Consider the following 12890-nt stretch of genomic DNA (forward strand, 5'->3'; position numbering starts at 1 on the left):
TTTCATACTTCACATATGTAATCCTTGTGACATCACCTTCCTTTGGATACCAACCACTTTGACCCTTTGACCTTGACATAGGAGTTTGTCCTACTTTTGAAAATCTTTAACCTTGGCCATAACTTTTGAATGGTTGGTGCTAGGGCTTTCATACTTCACATATGTAATCCTTGTGACAAGATCTTCCTTTGGATACCAACCACTTTGACCTTGACCATGACGTTTTACTTACTTTCAAAAAAAAATTAACCTTCTCCATAACTTTTGAACAGTTGCAGCTAGGTCTTTCAAATTTCACAGGTATATTCCTCGAGACAAGACCTTTCTTTGGGTACCAACATTTTTTATCTTTTGGCCTGGATTTTGACATGCATTTGAGAAACTTTAACCTTCGCCATAAGCTGCCATACGGGGCATCAGTGTTTCACAAACACATCTAACTTGTTTTTTTTTTTTTTTTTTTTTTTTTTTTTTTCAATTTACATATTGTATCCATTGCCACGGTATTTTTGGTATATGCATGTCAAAGGTACACCACAAATAATAATTCGCCTTTTCTTACTGGCTGCGGGGACACTTGGTCAATAAAAATATATTTCAGGAATATATACACTAAAACTAAATGAGTTGGATAAAGCAACCTTTTTACTGCAAATATGGTTTGAGTCAGAGATTGAGAAACGAACGATAACTCTGCTCACTGTTCAGATAGTACTTTGGATCTTCAACATTAGAGACGGAAACAGTCTATAAAAATAAAGTGAAAGTAGAATTTCTTGTAAACATTCGGTATGGCGTCTCGAAGTTTATCAGGTAATTTATTTAAAAGACACTCAAAACATTTTTTCCTCGGCTCTCTAGTGTGGCGAGTTGTTTGTTTTGATTACCCTTATCAAAACAAGATGATTCAATTGTTATTTTTAGGATACAAAGTACATGTGAATTTCATTGAAAAAGAATGAAACACAACCTGACCACACTCGCGTTGTGTAGTTCATTGATTTTCAGTACACTTTTGCTATTTTGATTAATTATACCGGTGCTTTGTAGATTCGGACTCAGAACCCGATGATGCACTACACATTGGATTTAACAATGATGAACCAGACTCTGACCAACCTCCCACGAAAAAGAAAAAAGTGGAGAATGCGGGCTTGTACAACGCTTTCTCAGCCAGGATGATGGTTGGTTACAGAGCATCAGTGCTGCTGTCATTTTGATATAATATTTTACCATTGCAATATAATTTTGATACAATACAGTGCATATTGTTTATTTTTAAATATATGTCATCAGGGACGTACACTATATATTGCATATAGGTCCCTGATGTTATGCATTCATTACCTTGCACATGTAACAGGTGTGAAACTTACATGTACATGAACAGAAATATTAGATAATAAATAATGAATAAAATTCACAACTACTTAACATTTAACAAAGCATGAATTAGCTTTCCATATGGCAAAATTAGAATTACATTACAGCATTACTGTACACTATTTAATCTTATTTTTTAACAGGCAAAGATGGGCTACAAGGAAGGCCTAGGTCTCGGTAAGGAGCAACAGGGACGAGTAGAAATCGTGGAGGCTTCCAACCAGAGAGGGAGGCGGGGTCTGGGTCTAAAGATCAAAGGACTGGAACCATCGCAGGAAGTGGACTGGGAATTTGAGACAGAAGAGGTTTTATTCAGTTTTTTTTTCATTTTTTTTGTAACATGTTTAAGTAAGCTCTTAGTAAACTAGGTCCGTAATTTTGCTTTAGAGTAAAATACAATGTTTTATTGTCCAGACAATTATGCCTTTTTTTTAATCTAAAAGATAACAGTAATTTAAATGTATTAAAGTAATAAAATTTTTATATCTACTGCATGATTACCGTATATTTTAAATTTTCAATTTAATTTTAAGATTATTGAAAAAGAAGATGTATCTTGGATTCCAACTTGTGCTGAACCTGTTCCCAGCATTGAAATATTGAGAGGATGGAAACATATTGGACAGGTGGAAATTAGTTTTAAAATGTGTATTTTTAAATAATTATTTGCCTGTTAATAATGAGGAACACAAAACCCATGACAATGTAAATGGCTGAATATAAAGTATCCTGGTATATTTATTCATATTTCAGAAAAAATTAACTATAGATGATGAGGCAGAATTTTGTGATGAAGATGTTCTATCAGCTATTTTAAACAGCAAGGTAAGATTATTATCAGAATGTATGTAACAGCTTGGACACATAATGATTGCAAAAATGTGCTTCCAATATTTTACAGCGAAGGTTCTGTCAGTGGTAAGCAAATAACCATAAAGCACTAGAGAAAAGAAAATACTTTTGATGGCCTGTAGATATATACATTTAAATGATATACTGGGCACATTATAGAATAGGTAAAAAAAGTCTTTCTCATGCTGAAATAAAATCTTGTGTATAAGACAAATCTCTCTTTTAAGCATTGCAATTTTGATATGAATGATCTTTTGATGAAGTTTACTTTAAAGTTGTATCTTTTCAATGCTAGAATGTCTTTGATGAGTTGGAGCCAGAGGAAATGAGAAGAGCTCGAACACGATCAAATCCATATGAAACAATCAGAGGCGTGTTTTTTCTCAACCGGTAAGTCATGTTCACAGAGCAGCTCTCTGAAGATTATTTATCTTTATTATAAAGTTGTCTTTTTTTTTTTTATTACAAGCTTCATTTTTCTTATTTTTGAATCTTCATTCTGTATGATCGCAAAAGTAAAATATGATGTTTTGCAAAATATGTATAGTAAATTAATTTGTACTAATTAATATTTTGTCCTGATAAAGTCAATTTCATAAAAAAGATAATCTAACAAAAATATTTCAATTTTTTTTTTCCAGAGCAGCTGTCAAAATGGCTAATATGGATTCAATGTTTGATTTCATGTTTACTTCACCAAAGGATACCAGTGGTGTAAGGTTTTGCCTCAATAACACTTTAATATGACATATACACGTATAACAAAACTCTATTTGATGTACCTTACTCAAAATTTACATGTAGTTCATTAAATATTATCTCTGCATACAAGAGACCCATGCTGAAGCCATCAGATATCTTGTTTTTTGCTGATATCTGTGCTGGTCCTGGTGGATTTAGTGAGTATGTTCTATGGAGAACCAAAGGAGATGCCAAAGGCTTTGGGTTTACCCTGAAAGGTCCATGTGACTTTAAGCTGGAGGATTTCTTTGCTGGTCCCCCTGAAATGTTTGAGCCTCACTATGGTATGAATACTAGTATTTTTTGTATTAATTTTGTTTCAGTTTTTAAATAAAGTTTATCTTTTAGAATTTGAAAAAAAGTGGTAAATGTTTGTATAAATTATATTCCTTTTTACCTGTCCTAGAACTGTTGTTGATATTTTAACAGGTGTGGGAGGGATTGAGGGGGATGGGGATATTTTTAAACCTGAGAACCAGGAAGAGTTTATCAAATTTGTCAAAGAAAACACGGACAACAAAGGTGTCTACTTTGTGATGGCAGATGGGGTATGTTTCCTTATTTTTTTACTTTTACATTCATAACCCGATAACTCCTGTAATCATGTGTTATCAAAATCATTATGTGATGTTAAGCCTCTTGCTTTGCTTGTAGAATGCCTTTATGGAGTCCACTTCTGTTTGAATTATGGTGCTGGTTCTTGATCCGGTAACTATTTCTGAAGACAATCAATTCTGTTTTTCAGGGGTTCTCAGTTGAAGGACAGGAAAACATTCAGGAGATTTTGTCCAAACAGCTTTATCTCTGTCAGTTTTTAGTAGCCATATCCATTCTCAGACCAGGTATGAAATACTATATAATCTGTTAAAAATGCAACAATTTAATTCACCTTTATAGATTGTTGTGCATCAGTATTTTTTATTCAGTCATGATAAAACTGAGTTTTTGAAGTGTGTGTGTTGACATTTTGACATCTTTACAGGTGGTCACTTCGTGTGTAAGTTATTTGACCTCTTCACCCCATTCAGTGTTGGGTTAATCTACCTAATGTACAGAATATTTCACAAAGTCTGTATATGTAAACCAGTCACCAGCAGGCCAGCAAACTCTGAGAGGTAGGTTGAAAATACTCTGCATGCTGGAAAGTTTTTCCATGTGTTGGCCAAAAACATTTTTTTTAAAAGTATTATTCCATTTTAGAATAACTGAAAACCATTTCTGAAGAGTTACAGTTTATTTCACCCATTAACATTGGGGTTAGAAGGAAGATTGAAAAGACATCAAATTTTCTTCATATACAGTAGTGAAAAATTTGAAATTAGTTATTAAATTATTATTATTAGTTATAAATTACACAATTGCTTATTATGTATGAATGTACTTCTCCATGGTAACAGGTATATAGTTTGCCAGGGTCTCCGTGGCGATAGTGACCCAGTCAGACAATACATGCATGAGATCAACCTAGATTTAAATCGTCTCCAGGTTTCTACGTCAACACAAGATGTCTGTGGGATAGTCCCTATGGAGGATCTCCATGCTGATCAGTGTTTCTTTAATTATATGTACGAATCCAATGTAAAGTAAGTCAAATCTTTAAATCATAACGATTAGAATAGTAAACTGATATTTTGTTTCGGAATCTGATTTTTTTGCATTAAAATGTTCTATTTACTCGAAGATTAAGTTTTTTTTAAAATTGTATTTAATAAATCCCTTTTTGATGAATTCTATTGTTTTTCTTTCAGACTTGGTAAGATGCAGATTTCAGGCTTAAAGAAAATTCAAGCCTTTGTTCAAAACTCGTAAGTATTATGATCTTTCCTGGAAGCTCCTTGATGAAATAGACCCTGACAACATGTACAGTAGTACGAGATATTAAATTTGATGTGTGTTTGTTTACAGACAGCTGTACGAGACCAGACAGGCAGATGTGAGGAGTGATTGTCTAAAGAGATGGAATGTGAGTACAAAACTGGATGAGAAGCAATTTTACTACTGAGTTAAGCTGAGGAAGTTTGCCTTATAAGCACTTGTCCTCATATTATTCTCTTCATTTTCAGCTCCCAGATGAAGTGAGGAAAGCTCCCACAAAATCAAATCCCAAAGTCAAGTTTGAGGCTCTCACTGAGGTAAATAATCCCCCTATTAGTTTTGCCCTTGTTGCCCTTGTTGCAAGTGGATGAATTTAAAATGGGGCGAATTATAAGTAAACAGTAATACCTGTTAAACAAAACTGTCTCTGGGCAAGTTAAAAATTGTTTCCAATTGTGAAAGGGTGAAAATAACCCTATATACAGTATTTCCTAATCAGTGTATAACAACTAATTGAATTTTTCACCTGTATATTTGGTCAGTTGTGTCTTGCATGATGCATTGATTTACATTGATTTTGTTTTTTCCCAGGGTGATGATGTGGATTTTGTTTCGCACACAATTGAAGATCTTTGTCCCGACACACTCACAAATATCAAGACTCCATATAATTATCGCTGTTATGTTATTGGAAACCAAGAACGAAAACGATGGTATCTTCTAGGTCTAGGGGTATGTGCTGTTCCTACTAATAGATGTACATTGTATGTTTTACTAATTATAAGTAGCTATAGATCTTAATAATAATTAAATTAAGTACTCTTTATTTCATTATGGACAGAGGTCACATGTGTTCAAATGGGATGGAAATCCGTACTCAAGATGGAGGAAATTAGAGGAAGATAACATTCGAGTTGAACTCCCGACAGATACACTGATAGAGGTGGAAATTGTGCAGGAGATGAAAGGGGAGGTAAGTCAAATAGAACTCCTGACAGATACACTGATCAAGGTGGAGATTGTACAGGAAATGAAAGGGGAAGTAAGTCAAATAGAACTCCCGACAGATACACTGATCAAGAGATTGTACAGGAAATGAAAGGGGAGGTAAGTCAAATAGAACTCCCAACAGATACGCTGATCAAGGTGGAGATTGTACAGGAAACGAAAGGGTAGGTAAGTCAAATAAAACTCCCAAAAGATACACTGATCAAGAGATGGTACAGGAAATGAAAGGGGAGGTAAGTCAAATAGAACTCCCGACAGATTCACTGATGGAGGTGGAGATTGTACAGGAGATGAAAGGGGAGGTAAGTCAAATAGAACAACTGACAGATTCACTAATAGAGGTGGAGATTGTACAGGAGATGAAAGGGGAGGTAAGTCAGATAGAACTCCCAAAAGATACGCTGATAGAGGTGAAGATTGTAAGGAGATGAAAGGGGAGGTAAGTCAAATAGAACTCCTGACAGATACACTGATCAAGGTGGAGATTGTAGAGAAAATGAAAGGGGAGGTAAGGCAAATAGTCAAAATTCAAGGCATCCAGAAAGTGTTTTGAATGGAAAATTTTGATTGGACGTGTATTAATTATTATGTTTGTGTACATACAGGGATCAGGACAAAGAAGAATGATGACCTTACATGCCCTGGATGCCATGTTTCTGTATGGTAAAGATGTCCGCAGTTTGACTTTCAGAGACAGGTAGGATATTATCAATCCTTTAGCCTGAAATTAAAACTACAGTTTTTCATTCTGATGCAATGTTTTATCAAATTGTTTATTACCAGTAGTTTATTTGGGATAGGCAGATCCATGGTTGTAATTGACATGTAACTGAGTTTTATATTTTGATGTGTGATGTAATATTTGTTTTTTAGAGTTGAGAAGCTGAGGAAGTTTTTACAGTGTATTACCAAACCGACCCGACCCAATCTGACCCAGATCATTGTCCCGTACATCTATAGGCTGGAGGAGGTGCACCAGGTGTTTGACAGGTGAAGGGGAACCAATTAATAAAACACTCCTACTATGAAACATACTAATTATTTTACATATTCATGTCAATAATTTCTTTAGTTGTCTTCTTTGATGTTTTTCTAGAGAATATGAATAAAAACTCTAATAAAAATGATATTCTGGTTAAAATAGGAATAAAATTTATATTTTGGTTAAAATTGGTTTTGGTTTATTAATAATTCATAAGTTTCATCTTTGGACTGCTTTATCTTAACAGATTGGAGTTTCGGCGAGTTAAAGGCTCAGCTAATCCCAGGCTGTGTTACAGTCCACCAGACAGAATGGATGGACGGTGCTTCCTGCCGTCTGGACTCTGTATCATAAAAATTGTCAAAGGTACCAAGCTTTTATTGCTACAATAACACATATATTACTCTTCCATGGCACTTGATTCCACACCTGATGTTTTCAGAGGTCCGTGTTTGCTCTGCTCTCAATTGGTATTGTCTATTTAAACTTTTGAGCATTATTACTGTTCCATATATTCACATTTTATTCATTACATTATAAGTGTTTTTAACCTAAATATTCTTTCCCATTTTGCTTGGAAGTGAAAGCAAATCAAGGAATGTTAATCCATGTGAATATTTTTTATCCTGCTTTGTTCCATTTTTTGCATATTTTTTATCCTGCTTTGTTCCATTTTTTGCAGATCCATGGACAATGGCTTTAAGTAAATCAGCCAATCAAAAGTACTTTTACAACATACACACAAAGGAGTCCACATTCCACTGTCCTCCATCAAGTGTGGCACACTGCAGGTTTGTTACAGATAATGTGTAATAAAATATCAATTATCACACAATTCAGGTCTGTTACGGATAACATGTGTAATAAAATATCAATTATCACACAATTCAGGTCGGTTACAGATAACATATGTAATAAAATATCAATTATCACACAATTCAGTTCTGTTACAGTTAACATGTGTAATAAAATATCAATTATCAAACAATTCAGGTCTGTTACAGATAATGTGTAATAAAATATCAATTATCACACAATTCAGGTCTGTTACAGATAACATATGTAACAAAATTTCAATTATCACACAATTCAGGTCTGTTACAGATAACATATGTAATAAACTATCAATTATCACACAATTCAAGTCTCTTACAGATAACATATGTAATAAACTATCAATTATCACACAATTCAGGTCTGTTACAGATAACATGTGTAATAAAATATCAATCATCACACAATTCAAGTCTCTTACAGATAACATATGTAATAAAATATCAATTATCACACAATTCAGGTCTGTTACAGATAACATATGTAATAAACTATCAATTATCACACAATTCAGGTCTGTTACAGATAACATATGTAATAAACTATCAATTATCACACAATTCAGGTCTGTTACAGATAACATATGTAACAAAATTTCAATTATCACACAATTCAGGTCTGTTACAGTTAACATGTGTAATAAAATATCAATTATCAAACAATTCAGGTCTGTTACAGATAATGTGTAATAAAATATCAATTATCACACAATTCAGGTTTGTTACAGATAACATGTGTAATAAAATATCAATTATCACACAATTCAGGTCTGTTACAGATAACATATGTAATAAACTATCAATTATCACACAATTCAGGTCTGTTACAGATAACATATGTAATAAACTATCAATTATCACACAATTCAGGTCTCTTACAGATAACATATGTAATAAAATATCAATTATCACACAATTCAGGTCTGTTACAGATCACATGTGTAATAAAATATCAATTATCACACAATTCAGTTCTGTTACAGATAACATATGTAATAAAATATCAAGTATCACACAATTCAGGTCTGTTACAGATAACATGTGTGATAAAATATCAATTATCACACAATCCAGGTCTGTTACAGATAACATGTGTAATAAAATATCAATCATCACACAATTCAGGTCTGTTACAGATAACATGTGTAATAAAATATCAATTATCACACAGTTCAGGTCTGTTATATATTACATTTGTAATAAAATATCAAGTGTGACACACTGCAGGTTTGTTACAGATAACATGTGTAATGTGCAATCTGCCACTGATAAAAAATACAATAAATACAATCAAATGAGGCACACTGCAGATCTTTTATAGATTACAAATGTAATACTATATCAAGATTACATACAGTATTTAATAAAATATCTAGTGGCACATTGATAAAGATTTCATACATGTATATAATAAAACAATTTTTAGGTCTGTTACAAATTATAAATGCAGTATTAGAAATACTGAAAATTGCTTTTTATTTATAATTTTGTTCACAATAACTTTATTTTTGTGTATTTATGCAAGACATTTCCGTTCCCTCATATATTTTTATTATAAAAGATTGTATACAATACTTAACTAGAATTTGTAAAAATTTTGTCTCGCTTATAAGTACAAAATGACCTCACGAATACAGGGTGTTGCAAAAATTTGTTGAACTACAGTATCAAATATGGCACAGATTACAAATGTAATAAAGAATCAAGTATGTCCTAGATTACGAATGTAATTAAATATCAAATAGGTCACATTGCAGGTCAGTGACAGGTTACATACATGTAAAAGGAACCTGACTGTTTACTTAAACACATCATTTATGTAAATTCAATAATACTGTATAAGCCGAGTTTTTAGCAAGGATTCAATTTTGGCATTATTGAGATGTGTTGTCAACTTGAGATTGCTAAAATTGCATATTGCTAACAATTCGCTCAGCACTATGGAGGTAGGGAATATCTTGCAAGATATTGTCAAATCACTGAAATTACTTCTTGCTAAAATTATATTAAGATTTTTAAGGCTAATTCGCTAAAACATCTCGCTGAAAATTCCACTTATGCAGTATTTCATTATTTTTTATACTTTATGAGATAATTGATTTGAATAAATCTTCTTGATCAAATATTTTATCATAATCGCACTGCAGCTGTTTAACTACTGGGGATATTGGCATGTTAGTTTGTTTTTTCCTACAGAATAGCCTTTTTTAATCTGAATCCTATGTTATATAAGCCTAGATCTAGTTTAGTAGCTCACAAGAAACACTGAAAAACTTCTTAAAAGTGGATACTGTTTTCTTTTTTCAGTGATTGCAAGAAATCAAGTTACATTTGGAAATTTGAGGAGGGTGTAAAGATTCATCCAGACCAGACATTCTCAGCCAACCCCAAAAAAATCTCCAAGGACAATTTCTTAGACTACATAAATATGTTGACCCCTCGGTGACCTCTCAGTGGCATTGCTGCCATTTCATCAGCCTCCATTTCACTTCACTCGTATCAGAATCATCAGGAATGTTCAACCTTAATGAACAAAACATTTGTTGTTCTTATACATGTTTGTACTACATACATAAACAATTGTTGATGAATTATGCTACATGTGTTTATCTTTATAATTTTGTTTTTTTATGCTCCCTCAACTGAAGATTAGGGGTGGGGGTATATTGTTTGGCTGTTTGTTCGCTTTTATTAGCTCACCTGAGCTGAATGCTTAAGTAAGCTTTTCTGACCATGTTGTCTGGTGTATGTCTAGCTGTCCATCCGTCTGTCCCTCTGTAAACATTTTACATTTTTGACTTCTTCTCAAGAACCACTGGACCAATTTTAACCAAAGTTGGAATAAAGCATCCTTAGGTTAAGAGGATTCTAAATTGTTCAAATAAAGGTCCCCTGGGATAGGGTAGAGCCACAAAAAGGGATCAAATTTTTATATGGTAAAATATATAAGAAATCTTTTCAAGTACCACAGTACAACCATTAATTTGTTAACATTCTAAGGTTCTGCTGATTATTTTTTTTCAGTGCAAATTATGGACAAGAGGTTAGAGTGGGATATAATCAGGATCAAATTTTATACAATGCAAGTATACAGGTAAAGAATTTTCTTCCCCACAATTGCAAAACCATGTTGTGTTGATGCAGATATGAGTTAGGGTGGGACCATAATATGGTGTCAGAATTTTCCATGGGAATATAAAAATATTTTTTAAAATCTGATGAAAAACAGAAAGGCCAAAGACACCAGATGAGCGTAGTGGCCCATGGGCCTCTTGTAAAAAACTTGCTTAAAAAATTATTTTTTGATAATTAAGCTGATTAGATATATTTTTTTCATAAGTTACTATTTTTTGTGGAGATTCAAATTCGTTCAAATCCTGGGATATATAGGAGGAAAAGTTTTCTAATCTTTTCAATAGCAACTAGAGTGAGACAATGATTAGATATATGCAAGCATCCGCAGGTATAGTGCAGGTTCAAGTTTGTAGGGTGAGGCCACAATAGGGGGATCAAAGTTTTACCTGGAAATATATAAAATAATCCTTTAAAATCTTCTCGGTAACACCTAGACCGCTATTACATGTACAACTTAGTTATATTCAAGTTTGTTCAAGCCATCATCCAGACCGTTCACGGTAGCTCAGTCGGTAGAGCGTTCGCTTCGTGATCGGGAGGTCGTGAGTTCGAATCTCGGCCGCGACTGACCTAAGTCGGTAAAAAATGGGTAGCAACTGTTCCTTCGCCATGCGCTCGGTACTTTGAAGTGAAAGTTGCGGGTCCTTCGGATGAGACCTTAAAAACCGAGGCCCCGTGTCACGGCAGGCGTTGGCACGATAAAGTTCCCTCACTGCTCAATGGCCCTAAGTGCCGAGTAAAGGTCAAAATTTGAAGCCCTTCACCGTATATGGTGACGTCTCTATATGAGTGAAAAATTCTCGAATGGGACGTAAAACAACATACAATCAATCAATCAAGCCATCATCCAATGGGTAGGATTGGATGACAAGAAAGAGAAATTGTTAAACTTAACATTTGTTAAGAGCTAATGTAAAGCCAACAAGTAAGACGTGTCAAGAGTTTTGAAACTGTTAATCAATACCTTTCGTTATTTTTATTTCCATAAATTTATATATAGAAATGTATAAAGTAATCTAAAATAATCATCGAACCCAAATATGGAAGAACATATACAGCTGACAAATTCAGAATTACATCATCATTCTTGAAATATTCATTTCTATTTTTTTACTCAAATTTTCCCTTTTTTTTTTAATTTTTGAAAGAGCTGTTCGCAAAACTGCTTAAATAAAAGAAAATTATTTCTCGCATTATCACCAGTTTTAGATAGGCTTTTAATGAATAAATATTAAGAAGATAAAAATACATGAGTATTATGAGTACTATGATATAGAATTCGTTTGAGTTAAACAAATCATTAAAAAAAATTAAGCTACAGTTCAGGAGGAATCGAAAGATGATGAAACATTTTAAAACAAAATGCACCATTCATTATGAAAAAGGAGATGCTAATAAATGGAATAAATTAAAGCATACACTTTTAAAAAAATATTTTTAACGAGATTGTAAAAAAGAACATGAGATACTGGATACAAAATTTAAACTATAGAAGTTGTCCACTTCTAAAAAAATATTCCCGATTCTATAGATAATTTTCTTCCAATTCATCTAAAAGAGAGAGACGGAGTGGAGGTGGGGGGGGGGGGGGGGGGAGGTAAACCTCGCTGTATAGAGATGAAAAAAAGATAACCTGTAGTTGAGATGCCTTAGTATAACAAATGTATTTACAGTCGGTGAAATTAATGTCATTGTTGTGCAGGATATTCAGTTATGGACCCCCCCCCCCCACTCCCTTGCGCGCGTGAACTTTTAGCTAAGAATCTCACAGGCAATTGAGTCTTTTACATCCTAAAAAAGGAACATCAAATATGAAGTTTTACAAGGATTTCTTTTGAACGTAAATGTACCCCACAAAATAAAACAATTTTTGAAATATATTAATATGTAAATATATTAATATGTATACATGTATAATGTAAGTTTGTATAATTATTTACTTGGACAAATGTATTGTTATAATTACGAAAATAATCTGCTTATAATTTATTATACTCTTAATTGACAAATGAATGGTAGAATAATTCATTTCTTGGTCATTTGATTTAAATGGTCCCCCCCCCCCCCAGAACGGTAGAAATTTATTCACCCCCCCCCCTTTTCCTTGCATTGTAGTAACTTTCGTCGAAGTTTAGAAATAA

The 12890-nt window shown here is 33.3% G+C and overlaps 1 protein-coding gene across 2 annotated transcripts; it reads left to right on the forward strand.

Annotated features, from left to right (window-relative positions):
- Positions 1-752: 752 nt before the first annotated feature.
- Positions 753-10208, forward strand: LOC133176504 (cap-specific mRNA (nucleoside-2'-O-)-methyltransferase 1-like). 2 transcript variants are annotated; one of them, XM_061311631.1, is made up of 23 exons: positions 753-813; positions 1051-1184; positions 1527-1688; positions 1917-2009; positions 2137-2208; positions 2531-2625; positions 2877-2949; positions 3068-3260; positions 3406-3524; positions 3722-3818; positions 3959-4091; positions 4374-4559; positions 4725-4781; positions 4882-4939; positions 5040-5108; positions 5383-5523; positions 5633-5734; positions 6072-6101; positions 6405-6496; positions 6673-6789; positions 7029-7147; positions 7464-7572; positions 9922-10208. In XM_061311631.1, exons 1-23 carry the CDS (start codon positions 792-794, stop codon positions 10058-10060), a joined length of 2412 nt encoding a protein of 803 aa, XP_061167615.1. In that variant the 5' UTR covers positions 753-791; the 3' UTR covers positions 10061-10208. The 2 variants fall into 2 exon arrangements, with proteins under 2 accessions (XP_061167615.1, XP_061167607.1); XM_061311623.1 differs by lacking the exon at positions 6072-6101 and having other exon boundaries at positions 5633-5764.
- Positions 10209-12890: the final 2682 nt, after the last annotated feature.

This window comes from Saccostrea echinata, unplaced genomic scaffold (genome assembly GCF_033153115.1).
Source record: "Saccostrea echinata isolate AGI-Se365-2 ecotype Australia unplaced genomic scaffold, CSIRO_AGI_Sech_v1 ptg000002l, whole genome shotgun sequence".
NCBI classification, from domain to species: Eukaryota; Metazoa; Mollusca; class Bivalvia; order Ostreida; family Ostreidae; genus Saccostrea; species Saccostrea echinata.